The following is an 18,058-nucleotide window of genomic DNA, read 5'->3' as shown; positions in this document are numbered from 1 at the left end:
TTAAACTTTACTGTGTGCTCTGTCTTAACTGGAAATTGCCGACAGTGCGGCAGAGGGAGGCTATACGTTTCAAAGTTTATAAGTTGTAAATATTGACATCATGAATATCTGTAGTCCATGTCCACCGTATAAAGGTGAAATATGAAAGTTTGTTGGGTCAGTCAGTCAGTTTTCTTTACTTATGCCAGACACAGTTGTGCCTACTTGTTATTTTGGATATCCGTCTCAAAGAGATGTCTGGAGATGAAGTGGTACTCCACGCCGTCGCTCTCCTGGTTCTTCTTGGCCCGACTGGTGTCTGAGAGAGAGGAGAAGAGGAGGAGTGATTACCTCAAACCCAGACTGTCTGACTTACTGTTGGGGCTGAAAGCATCTAAACCGAGCCCCTTATTAACATCGCTGGAAGTCTGAAACACAGCACACTGGGCCATGCCAACCCTTGTATATATTATTGTGTAATAGCACTATAAAATACACAACCTGTAGTGCTGCAGCACTAAAGTCAGACACTTAAGTGACATTCAGCAGAGGTTTACTGTGTCTTATTAAATTTGTCTCTTGTAATGTGGCTGCAGGGCCTGTAGAAACAGAAGCCGTGGCGTTAGCCGGCAGTGTTAGCCTCTGTAAGGTAATTGAGTTTGTGAGCTCTCATTAACATCAAGTCTCTACATTTACTTGGCCATAAACCATAAAGCCTCGCTGTAAAGTTGGCAGTGGGGGCGGCACAAGAGGGGAACGTGAGCAGGCAGCGCTGGAAGGGCTTGTAAGGGTCAAGGAGTCGACTCACACTCCGGCTCCTTTCAGGAGTACGCCAAAGGTCAGAGGGGAGAGTGTACACCCGTCAGACACTCCAACCAGCTCCAAAACAAACTATTAAACTTTTATCACCTGTAACCAAAAAGGCCAAGCTCTGCTTCGCTCTCCTCCGAGTTGTTCTTTTTGTAAGCATGTGTTGAGGCTGTGCCCTGTTAGTGGACCAGTGCCTTTCCTTTATAGGGTCCACACTGATCTACAGGGTTCATGGAAAACCAATGGTGTGATTTATACAATGTGTCACTTGCTTAAAAAGGAAAGACAGCCATAAATCCTACTGTGGTGGAGAGGACACTGAAGAAGATCAATGACTTTCTGTCATCAGCCCCTGACAACAGTAGGAAAAACATGAGAGGGAAGGCCAAAACAGCCTTGTCATAAGATAACATATATTTATACCTCCCATTCAGAAATGTGTCAGACGCAGCCAAAAAGCCTCGGTAGTTAGACTAACACCATCCATTATTTTGGCATCTGTTATGTGGCGCAGAAAATAATTACAGTGCAACAAAAGAATGTGCATCCGTTCAATCCCAAATCATGGAAAATATCAGTAAACTTGGATTGGAATCAAAATGTTTAACCCCCTACTCTAATGGCTTATTGCAATGCTCCTTGTGTTTGTTAGACGGCTGGTTTACATTTTACAGCGACAAGCAGAAAGGGAGAGAGAAAAAAAAGTCTTAACCGGGGCCACAAGCTGGTGGTCTCCAAAGCTCCGGTTTTCAAATTAACAAAAAGGGGTACCGCTTTCGGGCTTAATCCGAAACAACAGCAAGTGTTAAACACATCCATGTGTCCATTGGCAGAAATCAAACATTAAAAAAAGAGGGAGACAAGATACTTTCCAAGTCTCTTTCCTCTCAATGAGAGCCAGGACTTGTGCCATACGTCTTCTATATGGGTCAGAATCAGGCTGTCTGGGCTCTATTAAAACACAGCATAACAGGTCACATTTGAAAACAATTAACATGCCTAGTGGAAAAAAAGGCCCTACTGATGGGATTTTAACATCAGGGACATTTCTAGTGTCAGACTTCACTGGTACACATCCATTATGCCACACGGCATGTAACAAACACGGCAATTAATATCAGCGGTCGTCATATTTCCTCAAAGTCATGTCGCAGTTTCTCTCCAAGCCCCAGATGGTAACTACCCAATTACTAATGCCACTGCCCTGCTTAATTGTATAAATCAAAAATATATATTTGTCCCGATGTGCTGGCTTTGGGACATCTCAGAACTGCAAAAGACTTGGAGAGCCAGTCATTTGGATGGTGTTCAGGATTATGGCAAGCTGTCGTTGGGTCCTTAAAAGGGGGAAAAAAAAAAAAAAAGGGGAAGAGGCAGTGGAGGAAAGAGACAGAAAAAGGCGGAAAGAAAGTGAGAAATAAGCTGTGAAAGAGAGGAGTGTGAGTAGCTGGGTGCCAATACATGAAGCAGTGGAATGGCATGTCTTCAGGAGGTAGAAAAACCCCAGTTTCCTCCATCATTCGGAGCTTGTCAGGCAGACTGTGAGAAGCTGACAATTACACAGGAGGAGAAACAACCGCCTGGGCCTTGAGAGAACCAGCTGTGCCTGGGGTGTTACAGCTCCCTTTGTGTGTGTGTGTGTGTGTGTGTGTGTGTGTGTCTCTCTCAGACTGGACATTCATCGCTCAAACAGCACAAGCACTCTCAAACACTGTGAAAACTAAACTGGAACAAGTAAGCTAAACATCCTTCACCAAAAGTGATTATTTTGATTTGTTGCTAAAATCTCACGGGGTGCACTGGGGCGCTGTGTAGTCTGCCATCTTGTGTGTTTACATTTCTCTGAGAATGTGTATCCAATGTGTTTGTCTTGGTGGACAGGTGTACAAGAGGCGTCTTGGGCACAAATGGATTGAGAAGTAGAGAGTAGAGAGGGAGCAACCGAGCTTTAGTGTCAGTTTTTTTATGTTTGACGAGGGTCCTCAGCAGCTCACCAACACCACCAATCTTTTATGCTTATTCTATCTGTCTGAGCAGCTTGATGTTTACAGTAAGTTGTCCTTAGGCCACATCAGTTATACTGAGAGCTCACTTACTGCCAGAAATGTTTACAGAACATAGAAATAAGACTTGGTGATAAAGGTTTTTGTTTGGGTGTCCTGGTGGCCTAGTGGTTAAGAAGCATGTAGAGCCCTATTTTAACGATCTAAGCGCACGGCGTGAAGCACCTGGCGCTGGTGTGTTTAGGGCGTGTCCAAATCCACTTTTGCTAGTTTGACGGCGGAAAAAAGGGTCCGTGCGCTGGTCGCATGGTTCAAAAGGGTTGTACTTAGTGTCTTCATTAATTCATTGGTGTGTTTTGGGCATAACATGCAATAAACCAATCAGAGTGTCATCTCCCATTCCCTTTAAAAGCCAGGCGCGTTTGGACCTTGGCGCATTGTTATTATGATGGAGGATTTGCACCGTAATGTTTTTATTTGTAATCTTTTGCATGTTTGTGTGCTGCTGCGCTTCCCTGTGAGTGTGTAACAAGCATAGTGTGCGAGCCCTGTGCATAAGCCTAGGCACATTTTACATTTTACCAGGTTTTTGTTGGTCAATGGCGTGATCACTTCCCGCTGCCTCAAGGTAGCAATACGCCAAGAATGCACCTGAACACACCTCCCTGTAAGACCAGCACGCCCATGGGCGCAAAGATGGGCGCAGGTGCATTTGCTATTTAAACGACGACGACTATCAAAGACACTTGCGTCGGGTGCTGCGCTGCGCCGGGTGCAAGATATATATAATGTCGCTGGCTTCATTTCTGCTAGGGATCATTCTTGCATGTCTTAATCTTCTCTCTCCCCCGTTTGCTACCTGTACCTTGACTCACTATCAAAATAAAAGCAAAACAATAACATCTTAAAAAATGTATTTCTACCTCAACAATTTATATTTTTTTCTGCAGTTAAAAGAGGCCAGATCTAAAAAATAAAATGTAAACATGACTTATTTTTTTTGTTCTCTTTCTCTTCCTATATTCTGTCCTAATTAAGATGCAATAGAGAAAAAAAAATTTATAGAATAAGAGAATAAAAGCCTAAAAAATGCAATGTTTGGATGCTACCGATTCTATGACTGACTTTGTATCAAAGTAGAACTTGTATGCAAAATGTAACCAATATGGCTTCTTGGATGTTTTTTAAGCCTATTATGCAATGTAATTTAAAGTATGTTTATTGTGGGTTGAGCAGAATTATTGTATGTGCTGTTGGAGCTACAATGTCTAGTTTTCCGATGTCCCACAACACACCTGGCTTTCTTCTAAGCTGCTGTGAATGCAGCTTGCGGAGAAAGCTAGTGGTATTTTCTTTCCCTTTTAAAAAGTAATTTGCCGGGCGCCTGCGTAGCTCACCTGGTAGAGCGCGCGCCCATATACGGAGGCTCAATCACCCGACCTGCGGCCCTTTGCTGCATGTCGTTCCCCCTCTCTCCCCCCTTTCATGTCTAAGCTGTCCTATCAAATAAAGGCCTAAAAATGCCCCAAAAATAATCTTTAAAAATAAATTAAAAAAGGTATTTGCCAATGAATAGCAGATCTAAAACCATGGTCTGGTAAAAGGCTTACGGTGGACAACATGTACAACACACACTCACACATAAGACAAACCGATGCATACACAGAGAGGAAAGATGAGAAGACAAATGGAATCTACTGGGTGACTTGAGATCACCTCAACGGATTGAGTGAACTTACGTGGGATGGTCACACTAAAGTGCTGGGGGTCTGAGATCAACAGTTTCCTCTTGAGTTCATTCAAGCCAACTCCTGTGGGTCCTGCACAAACACAAACACATTGTGAATATGACAGAAGTCACAGAATCCACGACTACATCTCTCCATTTACCAAAAGAGACAGGCTGCCATTCTGAATGTCTTCCACTCTTCGCTTAATGTACATTGACATTGTTAATGTTATTAGTAACATTTTTTAAAACTTTCCTTTTTAAATCCCAATGAGGCTTTACAAATGATGTTTTTATTTAACTATAATCACATAACATATACTAAACACTACCATCAGCATTTATCAGATTTATCGTACAATATCAACATTATTATATCAATATACAATAAGTTAAATATTTAGTAGTGCTCCTCCATTGACCTGGGTGGACTCAAAAAGAATCTCAAAAGAGACTTAAAAAAAAAGATCAAAATTGAAGTGTGATAATGGGTGAGTGAAAGGCAAATTGTAAAGCGTTTTGTCCGGTAAGGCAGAAAGGAGCGGCGATATGAAGAAAAGAGTGGAGAGAATCTCAAGCTGAGAAAAGAGAGGAATCCCTGAGAAACATTGAAAAACACTAAGATAGTTAGCTTGGAGAAGATCTAAGTTTACTGACGAAGCTGTAGAGGTGGACAATACTGCACTTTTCTCGTCGAACCGCAGGTATTTAGATCAAAAGTTAGCGCTAGTGGATCTAGAGTTAACGTCCGGTCTGGTTTCGTTTTTCCTGTTTGAGCCGTGTTTCCTGGACTGACAGCAAACTGTAAGTTGGACTTTCTGTGCGTTTGCCTCACTGATAAAGATAAATGAAGATAATGCCTGCACACGAGCAACCATCAGGCCTGCAACTTGTTTGTTTTTCAATACCTTTCAATACCTAAGGAGTTAATCTCATCAGTGTCAGTGAGCCAATAAGCATGCAGCATGCTTCTACCGAGATCTCATAATGTTGGTGATTGGCTGTCTAACGTTACAAAACTCTACTCTACACACAGAGATGGGGCTCACGTAGTAGGAGCTGAAAAAAGAAGAAGAGAATAAGATTTGTGCCGTCATGTGTAATGTTGTAATTTTGATTTGTTAAAATGGATATTATAAAAAAAAAAAATAGTTTAGGAACGGGTAACGAAGTCACGGTCAGAGTCTGAGTAAGTTGTAAGTTCTGTGTTTTAAGTTGAAACTGCTATAGAGGGAAAATAGTGTCAGGAGTAATTTTGGGTAATATTATTTTAAGGAATATTTCCGTTTCCTTATTTAAAGGGTGTACTTTGTGATATGTTTTTCGTTTGTTTTTTATCCAATCTAAAGGTCAAATATTATTTGTGCATTTAAGTAAACGATACCTTTTCCTTTTAAAGAGTTGTTGTGGCCGGTTAGCTCAGTTGGTAGAGCGGGCGCACATATTAGTGGTAGTATATGATTAACCCAAAAGAGGTAAACCTCTGTGGTAGCTACCTTAAAGAAACAAACCCAAACACCTCATCATTCCAGTCTAAAGTTAGTTAGAGCAGCTTAGGCATAATATAGAGTGCTGGGGTGCTACACAAAGATAACTGATTTAATATGACAAAGCTACAGGAATTCTACAGCTACCGGCCATTTTGAACCAGTTCTTCTCTCATTGTAGCTCGGCAGAACAATAAACCTCCAAAACAGGTACACATTAGAGGTAAGGAGGCCTTTTCCTGTACCGTATTGTCACAAGTCAGCTGGACTTTCCATCACATCCCCAGTGGGGAAACTTAGGCAACTAAGTTGGAGAGGGGAAGGCAGGAGAGGTTTAATAGCCAACTATCTAACATGTGGGTATGGTAGAGTACAATCAAACTGCAAGTAATTAAATGTTGAAGGAACACTAAAACAAGAATGGCAGAACCTTGTTTACACTGGTTTTGGTTTGGTGGAAATCACTGAATCAATATCCAAATGTTCTCTCTTCTTTTAAGGCTTTGCCTCCGTTTCTTTTACTACTCTTTGACTCTGAAAGCCATTCTCCAGAATTTTGGTTAGTTGTTATACAGGTGCTACACCGTCCTAATTTGAACCGACTGGCATCAATGTCTTCAACGAACTGGACAAGAACTCAGTGTTGGAGTAACAAGTGCATGGCTTGACGTTTTAGTGTTTTACCACAGCTCTGCAGAGGCTGGACAGTTAGAGACAGCGCTTGATCTGGGCTCGAGATTCCTTGCATGCCTGACGTTCTGGGCAGGCACTACAATCGCATCAAACCCCATTGGAAATTCATTTCTCCAGGCAAATGTGTTTAGCAGGCCGCTCATCTAAAACAAACGGACAATGAGTTCACTCAGCGATGCGGATTAGGTGGAAAGCGAGGGAGAGGGAAGGAAAAAATGTTGAAAAAGGAAAGCTCTGTATTTCTAAGAGAAACGGTGCTCCTGTTTCCTCTCGTGCTATCTAGAGGACCAACGCCTCTGCATTTCCTCTGGTGTAAAGCAGAAAGGTTCTGGAGTGATCCACAACCTTAAGCATAATATCTGAACACTGACTGCCTTCACACACAGACAAATTCACATCCTATGCTTTCCCTTTACTTCGGCACCCAGTAACACATGGTTTGAGTCCTATTGTGCGACTGCTGTAAGTGATAAAAGCTGTTTCCTCAGCGCACTCACACTGTGAATTCAAAAAAAGAAAACAGAGAAAAATACCAAGACCCTCTTTGGACCAACGGCGCGAGGCATTCTGTGGTTAGTGTCTCTCATAAACAAGCACATGGCCAAGCGAAGACAGCAATCAATCTTAGCTGGAGAGAGGGAGTTTTTCAGTAAGAAAAAAAGAGAGTACCTGGGGGTTGAGAGCTTGGGTGATTTATTAAGATGAGGAAATGGAGTTCATTTTGAATTTGTTTCGGAAGCGCGGGAGGAATGCAGCGTTGCTGTTTGAAGGCTGTGGACCAATGTTGTTGTAGGTGCTGAAGGTGGCAGAGCGTCGTAAAAGAGGCTCTTTTATGAGTCCTATCACAGTGGTGCAGACAGTCCTCCCGGCAGGCCACAAACCTCTACACAAGCTTGTTTGCTTGAATCTGAGCGAGGATATCAGGGCCCGGGCATGGGGGGCCCAACAGAGCCATTTCTGCTACCCTTGGTATGACTAATGGCCCCACTTCTGCACGCTCGTAAAACCATTTTCACCTTGTATCATCGCTCCCTTGCTTGCAACTTGTGATATCAATGATGCATGGCAGCAGACCTTCATCAGAATACCTCAGATGGCGATTAAAGCTTATTCCAGCTGTACCACCACCTGCCAAGGGGGCCCAACAGACCCACCACCAGGTCTTTTTACAAGTAGAAGCTGTGCCCTGTGGTCCTGTTCCACCGTCTGACCCTAAACACTGCCACCTCTTTGTGCATTGTTTGTCTTTAATAATGCCCTAATACAACAGCAACATTATAAATCTGAACACCACAATAAAAAAAGGCATAACTCTTCAAATTTTCTGGACTAAGCTGCCATATTTAGATTATGTTTATGTGTTTTTCTCTCCCTCCATTTGTCTCTCTCGTTGGCCCTCTTGCGGTACTTCTGGCCTTGCAGATTGCTGTGCCAGTAAAAGTGTCAGTTTTCATTACAGCACTCATTAGAGAAGTTGTTTTTAATATCTCGAGCTTAATAACTTCCAGGCCAAGCGTGGAGCACATCGCATGCAGTCTGTGCCGAGAGGTCGAGGCTAGGCCCGGCAAGGCCCTACTTTTGGGCCCCAGAGCCTCGACCCAGCCTTAAACCTCCCAGCCTGCATCACATCCAGGGCAGGGTATATTACAGCACTACTCATAGTGCTGGCCCTGCTGCTACCACATTTAAAGGATGACAGTGGTGCAATGTGGTCACAGCAGATCATTTACAATGGACTGCTACTACATTTTCAACAGGAGTTGAAACAGAGTCCCAATTTTATATATTTGGATACCACATAAACATTCACTTAGGCATTGGTATATATTAAATATGTTTGGACTAAACCCCAAACTAAAAGCTTTCAATTCATCTTACTGTAAGTTTAGTGTGTCAAGTTACAAGGAAATATGGAAATCAGCACACCATTTTGTCAGGTTAAATAATCAGATTTCTTTCAAAACCATCAGTGGTTTGGTCAAGCTATGCATGCAGTATGTAAAATATATTTTTATTGGCGGTCTGATTTAAAGTGTATAAAAACCTAGATAAGCATCTTGATTTGTCTTTGAAACAGATCTCAGTCTCTGTGCAAGAGGTGGGCAGCAGGTCATTCATTAGTGGGTACGATGGACCTTTGCCTCCACATTAATGAAGAAAGGCCTCGAGGCATTCCTGAAAAGCTTTGGGAGAGGGGGATGTTTGATATAAAAATAATGGGGGGATTGTGCTGGAGCAAAGCAGAAAAAGTGCAGGACTAAGGCCATGTCAGTCAGGCAGGGTCGTGTCCTGTCTGCAAGTACTACTATAAAGCAGACTTTACTTTTTCTCTGAAGTGTTACATTGACCGTTCGCTAAACCATTACTTCACCACATGTTTAAGGCTGTAGATGGGCTGTAGTAAGAGGAATACTCTTAATGTAAAGATGTGTAAAGTAGTAGCAGTACATTTTTTTGCATTTAAAAACCAAAACACAAGAGCAGAAGTGTAAGGAAAGAATTACACAGTGTGTTTAACGGCGTTAACAGAAGCAGTTGTTAGCATGTTCGGCTAACAAGCTTTCTACCTACTGGAGACTTCCAGAGACGAAGAGCATGTACTGTAATTAGCTAGCTAACTATCTTATTATGTTGGGTTAAAGAATAAGTTAGAAAAGAAAAATCCTGTTCACAACTAGCTACCAATGATCACAAAAAAACGATTATTTTGCACATTACGTTTTGCAGTAAACTCTTATTTTGTCTTGTGTTCTGAATGAAAAGTATAAAGGGTAATGTCACAGTTGAGGGGTTTTTCTCTGTTGATTTGTTTAACTGTTTTTAGGTTCAATAATTGCAACATCTTTCCAAAAGTTAACGAGGAATCGTGTTTAATAATCGTGATTTCAATATTCAATTCAATTTTATTTATAGTATCAAATCATAACAAGAGTTATTTCAAGACACTTTACAGATAGAGTAGGTCTAGACCACACTCTATAATTTACAGAGACCCGACAATTCCAGTAATTCCCCCAAGAGCAAACATTTGGCGAGGAAAAACTCTCTTTTAGGCAGAAACCTCGGTGGTGAGAAAAACTATATTGACCAAAATAATCGTGACTCCATAATCATGCAGCCCTAGCCCAAGTTGAAAGAGCTTATGGGATATTTCACTGGAAATGTACCTCATACGATTTCATGTGACCAATAAAATTGATTGATTGATTGATTGCTTGCTCGATCTAGACATAACCTGGAGGAGCAGTATCTGAGAATGTCCGAATCAGTTGGAAAACAGAAGAAAACAAACATCAGAGGTTGAAGAAGAAAAAGGGTCATTTACACAAAGACACCAACGAAGATGTCCAACTGGAGAGACGATGAGATTTGGGGACTTCTCCTGCACGCTCTACCAAGGCGCCACCCCTCGCCAAAACCAAACGGAGTATTTCCAGTAAGTGAGAAAACTCTGATAAAATTGTTATCACTGTAAACTGCATATGTGCTGTAAAAGGTCAATTGCTGGGATGAAAATTGAAAATGGCCAGAGTACAGGTTGAAAGTGGGGCTTTTGCTTGTTGAATTTCTAAACTTATCAATTGCTTAAATAGATTAAATGTCGAGTGTTGAAAAAACATGCCCTTACATTGAGGAATAAAGTGGCTCACCCCTGAACAGCAAAAGGAAAGAGCAGTTACAGAGAAAAGCATTGGAAAGGAAAAGATTTTGAATAAGAAAAATCAAGAGACTCCGGGGAGAGGAAGAAAGAGAGAGGGAGGCAGAGAAACATAAAGCAGATCTTTCCTTGGCCCTTCGCTTCATTACGTGTGAAATTGTCCATAGGTTGTCCTCCAAATTATGGACGTTAATTGAAAATATTTACATTAGCATGACAGGTGGGAGAGGTTCAGCATCCTCTGTGTAAGGTTGTGACATGCTGGAAGGAAAATGGCTAATTAGCAACACGCCTGATGAAGTCCATGCTCTGTGAGGTGTATTTAAGTGAACCAAGGCCTGGTCAATCAAGCTAGGAACAACTCTGCAGAGAGCATGCGTGAGACAAAAAAGAGAGACCTTGTTGCCAGTGGTGTTCACTTCTAGATTAATCTTACAAATGTTAAAAAAAAAAACTGCTGTCAGAATATGTGAAATGAAAAGTTAAAAGCTGGACCCGACTTTTGAGTATATCTCTTCCCTTGATGAATGGAAATAGAGGCAGGAATGTTTTGTTCCATCTGTGTCTGAGACATTCCTGACATTTTTTGTCACAAGTAACAAAACTAAAAAGGAAAATGTGAAAATGATCACTGATGGTACAGTTGGTCCTGAGAAAGGCTTTACTGTTGCACCTGGCTTAGCATATTGTTCCACCATTCACTGGCAACGCTCGTCTTCCAACCACAAATACAGAATGAGAAACTGCTAAATTCATTTCAAGACCTTGGCACGTTACGAAGCTCTTTGGAGGGCTTTGTAACACCCGCTCCTCGAGGCAAGTGTTAACAATTCCATGGGCCTGAAAAATTGAAAGACATTGAGAGTGAGGTGCCGTAAATGAAAGTACTAAATGTGACTGATTATTACGTGGTCTGCTCTGTCGATTCCTCTAAGTGCTTCAAGTCTAAATTAAGGAGGCCCAGGATGACTGTGTGTTAGTCCCCGCATTGGGAAGCTCGATTCTGGGTTGGGGGTCGTGAGAAGGTAAGGCCAAGCCATCTGGGGCTGCAAAACTCTGAGTCGTTTCTGTGATTGGTATGTGTCACCATGCTGGTAGCTGAGGATTTTTATTAAAATCTATGGTGCCAAGTTTAACAGCAATAGCCCCCCCAAAAAAAGAGTGGCATCAGAGCTTGACAACAGTAGCATTTTTTGATAACGTTTTTGGAGTCAAGCTCTCTACTCACCTACTAGAACCACCAGCCTGTGTTTAGCCCCACTCTGCCTGCGGTAAGGGGTGACCTCCTCGTAAGTGGGCACATCAGCCATGTCGTACATTTCACTCTTCTTACACTCGTACATGGACTTGTTGGTCTTCTTGTCCTTCCTGCTCAGACGGAAGCTTCTCCTGAACCCAGCTGGAGGTCGGGATGAAAAGAGAGAGGAAGGGAAAAGAGACAGAAAGAGACACATTAATCTAAAATATACCTTAAAAAAAAAAATGTTTGTGTCAGTATGTGTGTCTGTGAGGGTTTCTAAATTCAGACGCAACTGTATGCAGCTGTGCAATTCGATTTATGGTCGTTTCATGTCTTGGCAAACACCTCCAGAGCTCGATGTCCAAAATCTCATAGTGTAGTGTGCAGCTCAGTTTTATGACAGCTGTCTTTGCTGTAGGTGAAGGAGGACAGCGTAACACTCGGCCAAACAGTTTCCATGGTTATCACACTCAAACACTTTCTTCCCATTTTCTTCTTTTCTGCATACACATATCTCTTGGAGACATAGCTCTCTTGGTTAAGGCTTTTACATGTGTGAAAAGCTATATATAACACTATTGGATGTTTTCTCATTAACTATATTCCCCATTGACTTAAGGTAGGAATGACTCGTCCTTGTTTTGTTTTTTTCTTGAATCTCATGAACTCTCAAGCCAGAGTTAAGAGTTAATTGTGTAAAAACGGAAGAAACTAGATGTTCTTTTTGTGTTATTGACTGCTACAGTATGTGAATTTACTGCTAGTTGGTTGATGGTTGATAACTGTCAGGCTATGATTTGCTATTCATTCACATTCCAATTTTAGATAGTGATGAAGTATGTGTCTGTCTATGTATGTGTGTATTATTTAGTGGTCTTTGCTGGCCGCAAAGGAAAGGTTGTGCTGCGTCCTTGGACTGCCTCATAAAGGTTTGATCTGATAATCTATGACAGAATCAAAAGGAAACATTTACACCTAATTAGAGGACTACGGTTTCATATTTACGCCAGATGTTGGTCAAACCTAAAACAAGTTATTTCTCCACAACCCAGGATGTCGAATATCCTATTTCCGCTTACTGCCGGGGGTTGTTTTTAGCCCTCTCTTTAACTATTTTAGATTTGAATCAGTAATTCATAAACTCAAAAATATGATTCAAGATTAAGGCCGCATGAAAATAATGGACAGGGGAGAAGAATCAGTAGTTGAAATCCGCCCTCTTGTTGGGCTGTGCAGAGATGCAGCGAAGAGAGAGTCGCCATTCTTCTCAGCTTTTCCCCCCCCTAAACAGTCCCTAAATAAGAGATGGAGCTAGGGACCTATGGTGAGTTACAAATGAAACACACTGTCATTGTCACAAGTCATTGGAGCAGAATAATAATGTTTTTGCATGAGCTTATGTATACGTATGTGTGTACACACGCGCCTGAGTACTGCATATAGTGTTACATTGAACATTTAGGTCAGACTTTGTTCCACTGTGGGCAAGTTGTGGCTTATGTTGTCTGTGCCATTTCTCCTGTGGTTAATCTACTCATTCAGCACCCTCAACCCCCCTACCCCCACCCAGATAGTATTAGCCTCTGCCACACAGTGGAAAACATACCCAGCTCATCTGCATTTCTCCTGTAAAGACATCAAACTGTAACCAATATCCACAAGGGTTGACATCATCACAATAAACATTAGAAGTACAATGTTAATGATATCCCATTGAGTCCATTTTCTGGAAGTTCAAACCCAAAAACCCACTCTGGTAAGTCATTTATCATAATGTAAACACACTACTGGCTAATTAGGCAGGCCAAACGTAATCTCCTCTACTTTCCACAGGGTGGGCAGGTGCACAGGGTTTCATTACGAGACTCAAAGGTTATAAATCGCCATCCCTCAGCTGCGGGGGGGGTCCTCAGTAATCTAGTGCCTCTCAAGATCACTTAAACCTTTCTAGACAGCTCCATCCAAATAATGATGGAGAATTCTACTGCCCTCCCCTCTAGCGTTGCCAAAGGGTAAATAAATCAAAGTGTGGTGGAGCAGCACCCCATCCCTCACTAAAACCTCTCAACAACCACCTCATCTTCAGCACTGATGGAACTGAATTAGACAGAGGGGATGGAAATTAATTCGATCCAGAATCGAGGAATGATTCAAGTCCTGTTCAAGCCTGTTTGTCATGAAAAGCCTTGGGTATGTTGGAACACCAACATGTTTGTCACAGGAAAATCCAAGCATAAGGTTACTAGTAGAAAAGGAATGTATGATATGTGTGGCACTGAGATCCAATACCTCTTAATGTTTTGACAGGTTAAATCAAATTTGTTCGCAATATATCTGTTTTGAATTTCCCTGGAATGAGAGCTGGGTAGTGGCAGTGTCCTGGTGTGTTTTTCTGCAAAAGAGTTGTGTGTCTTGGGGTATGGAGTTAAAGTTTCCTTGCTTAATTCCCACAAGCAGGCACGCACGCACACGCGCGCACACACACACACACACACACACTTAGTGAAACAGAAACATGAAAAAAGTGGAGGAAAAAAAGATGAGCATATTTAACGTCGTGTAAACACAAGCTGTGACTGCGCGCACACACACAGGCATACACACACAATTGCTTGAAAGTCGCCAGCTGTCCTGCAAGTCCATTTTCCAGTGTGATAATATCTAACAGCCACGTAGGAAATTCAGCATGTGCGTATAGAAAGCGCCATGAGGCCACTGCCAACTGTGAATATAAACTGCCCACTCAGTAACACTGTGTGCATTGCTACAAATCCCCCACCTGTATACGACTACAACAGTAGAAAGAAAAAAAAAGTACGGTGCTGTAAAACAAAGGTTCATAAAAAATAACAGATGACTCAAAAAGACTCAAGTCGTGCATTCGCCAACGGGCGTCTGAAAGAGGAGAAGCCTGAGAACAATACAAGCATCAGGTCCTCCAGACATCACGTGTAGGTGATCAGCGAGATGACAACACAGAGAGGAATAATAAATTACATTTTTCCCTCCAGTCAAACTTCAGTTTGTGCAGAGAAAGAAAACATGCGGTGAAGCTGAGAGGAAAAGGATCCCAGTGAAACCACCTGTTGTGAGGCCAGGTGCCGTGAGGGCCGCTGTCTGAGGCCCGTGGACTAAATACAGAAGACCATGCTGACAGCTCTAATGCCATCCTGGCTCTCCGGGCAGGGGGCCTTCTCGCTCCTCTGGACCAATGGAGACGACATTTATGGAATTAACCATGCATGGCAGCTGGGGATTAAGTGAGTATTATGCTTGTGGCTCTATGCCGCACGCTGTGGTTAAACGCTGTAACACTTAGTCCCGTTCGTGGGCACAAAATGAGGGGAGCATTACCGGCTCTCTCGGCCTCACTGGCTTGGTTGGAATGAGAAAGGCTCACGGTAGGCAGCTAGAGAGGTGGTGGACACTTTCCACACTGTCAGCCATTATTACCCCAAAAATGAATAAAAAGAAAAGGAGCGTTGCTGCTAATAATGACAAAATACAAAAGCCTGGAGTAGACAGAAGGTCTGTTCTGCTTGATTTATCACCAATTTCATGTGTTTGCATAATACAAGGAGGCATGCTAGACTGTCAAGGCAAAGTATGCCTGGATTTCTGAAGATTTTACATGATTATAAAAACAGAAGTTGAGCCATGTCACTGTGGGCCAGCATGCACTGTAAAACGCCTCCAACAGTTTCAAGAAGGTCCCGAGGAGAGGAATTAAGAGAGGAAAGGAGAGGACTCAAGAGAGGAAAGGAATCAGGAAAGGAATCAGAAGAGAAGAGGAGAATGCTGAGAAGACAGCAAGTGAAAGGAAGGAAGGGAACATATCCAGTTAGACAGGTGTGTGTCCTTCAAATGCTTCCTCCACACAACTGTTAACAGGCATCTGTAAAAATGATTATGGCACAGTAGTAAAGTGGGCTCCAAGGCTGATCTTTGAATATTTGATTGTATCCAACATCTAGTTCTGGACAAGTTCACAATGGTCTATACAGTACTGGATCCAACTTCTGGACACTGGAAGTTTCAGTCAAATTTCAGCCACGCCAATGTACTTCACTCCTCTACTCATAAATGCAATGAAAGTGAAAGGTTAAGTTCGTTGGTGTGACATTTGAAATATGTACACGGAGCAGTCCATGGTGGTGAACTCATTAGACTCCTATCTGGGGAGAACACATTCTGGGAGTAGTTTCCACGGCCCCTGCACAAAGCATTTGGAAAGTGGTACCCAACCCAAGTGTTACAGGCTTATATGGTGGAATAGTGCTCTAGATCTTTGGCTGTAAGAGGTCCATTTGCGTCGAGTGCTATTTGTTTTTCCCCTTCGTCTTATCCCACAGCTCTTTGGGCTCAGGAATGTCTCGTCTCAAAAATGATGCCTGATGCCTTACGTGTTGGCAAAAAACACACAAACACACACACGCACGCACGCACGCACACACACACACACACACACTTAGTACTTCTGTCTCTATTGGACTCCTTGAAGCCACTCTCAACATGCCAAAAAGGGCCTCTGAATGCCAAAGGTACTAAGGCTAAATGCCTGCTTTCTCGTTTGTCCCATCAGTCTGATGTTCAGACAGAGGAGATGCTCTACAACAAAGCCACAGTCAAGGAAATTCCACGTCTCTCTTCCGACTCTTTGAACAACTACAATGGTTGGTTGCTAATGCTGCAAAAAAAAAAAAAAACACCTGTCAAGCCAGTGCATAAACCTGCTCCTATTGTACCAAAATGTTGGATCTCATAAAAATGTGTATCATTTCAATCAAGTCAGATTCCATTGGAGACAGATTTTGGAGGGGGTGGGGGGGGGGACCTCACTAATCCAAATGTGTTGGCTCCTGCACATCCACAACTATTGAACCTGCAGCCTGATGAACTCATTTTTTTGTTTATAACACTTTTCCATTCCAACACTTATTTTTCCATAATTTGGACATCATTGGATTGTGAAGGGCTGATGGATATCGCAGCCTACGATCGTTCAGCTTTAACTGATGTGGAGCTACGTGCTTGCCCCTCCATCCATTTGTCTCTCTCTGGATGTTCAGTGTGTGCCTTTTGGGATTATTTTAGTAATGTGTCACTCTGCCTATTCGTCTATATCCCAATGCGTGTGTATGGATTTTTTGGTTGTGACTTGAGCCGGGTGCAGTGATGGGTCATTTAAAAAACACATCATCAAAAAATTGTGCCCTGGGTGTCAAAACCGCTCTTTAATTCCCTGTACAGAACTGAAAGTCTCCAAACACTGTTTTCTAGAAAGGCCCGATAAGAAGGCATTATGGGACACAGTTTTCCTCCTCCTAAATCAGACTTTATTCTTTAGTCTGATGGCTCTAAATTCAAGCAACATCTGAGCACAGGAATCTGTTCGCCCCCCCAGTAGTGCTCGAGGATCGCTTTTGGCAAAGGCCCTTACAGACGTTGCATCACTGAGAGAGGCATGTAGGGAAAACAAACCAAAAAACTATGGACAACAACTGCCTACCCCCTCCCACCGCCTCCTTTCTTTCCCCATGCAACCTCAGTAGCATTGCAAAAGCATCTGTACGTTCTAGGATTTCAAACTTTTAGGGACGGGCCAACTCTAAATCATACAACCACATCCAACAGGCTGAAAAGCCATGCAGCAAGTACTCACACAGAGAAGATGTTATTATAACTCACAATTTTTTCTTCTCCTCCTCCTGAGGTTCTCTCATAACAGTTAAACCTCGTTCTGGGCTGCTGGAGTCAAGAAATGCTGCTAACCAGCTAGAGTGCTGGATGTTGTTTAGGTACCGAAGAGGAAGAGGAGAGGCTGAGGTCATTGACCCAATGGAGGAGGCAGGGTGACAGTAAGGGCAAGCCTGAAGGGGACAGAGAGGAGTGAAAAAAATGGACTGGTGTTTGGCAAAGTTTGGCCTTGGGATGTGACCCTGATTGAGCTTGGCAGACATGGCTCAAACTCAGTATTTATAAACTTGCGTGTGCACTGGATATCCTGTGAAATCTAAAGTCTAACTGTGTAATGTGCACAGAGAGCACTGAGGCCAGTTCACCTCTTGACCTCAACATCTGAATATAGACAGGATGGAATAGACAGAAACTTAAGAAAAAGGAAGACGGATGGACAGAGGATTTGTGTACGAGCCAGTTAGTACTGCCTGTGGTCCTCCAGAGGGACGATACCTTATGATTTGTCGGGAAAATGACAGTGGTAATAAAAGCATGATGGGAAACATTTCTGTACAAGACAGAGAATTGGAAGCAGTTCTCTGAAAAGGGCTGCAGAACCAAAGCGGGCCATGGTAATTGTCATTAAGTCTGGCCGGGACCACATCAACAAAACCGGCGCTCGGCCGGACCTCCAGAACAAAGTGTGGAAAACAAGCCGTCCTTTTAACACAGATCCATCCAGAACCATTCTCAAAGATGTCTTCAGACCCACAGCAGAGC

The 18,058-nt window shown here is 42.7% G+C and overlaps 1 protein-coding gene across 2 annotated transcripts in view; it reads right to left on the bottom strand.

Annotated features, from left to right (window-relative positions):
* mpp7a (MAGUK p55 scaffold protein 7a) overlaps positions 1-18,058 on the bottom strand; it is a 184,187-nt gene that overhangs the window by 20,240 nt on the left and 145,889 nt on the right. For both annotated transcript variants that reach the window (XM_078280190.1, XM_078280189.1), the window contains exons 12-14: positions 11,588-11,758; positions 4,532-4,612; positions 205-298 (exon numbers count right to left, since the gene is read on the bottom strand). In XM_078280190.1, coding sequence (XP_078136316.1) covers positions 205-298; positions 4,532-4,612; positions 11,588-11,758 — 346 coding nt within the window. The remainder of the gene's footprint in view (positions 1-204; positions 299-4,531; positions 4,613-11,587; positions 11,759-18,058) is intronic.

This window comes from Sander vitreus, chromosome 22, assembly GCF_031162955.1.
Source record: "Sander vitreus isolate 19-12246 chromosome 22, sanVit1, whole genome shotgun sequence".
Lineage (NCBI taxonomy): Eukaryota > Metazoa > Chordata > Actinopteri > Perciformes > Percidae > Sander > Sander vitreus.
The sequence above is the reverse complement of the archived record's forward strand: the minus strand, read 5'-3'. Positions and strand labels throughout refer to the sequence as shown.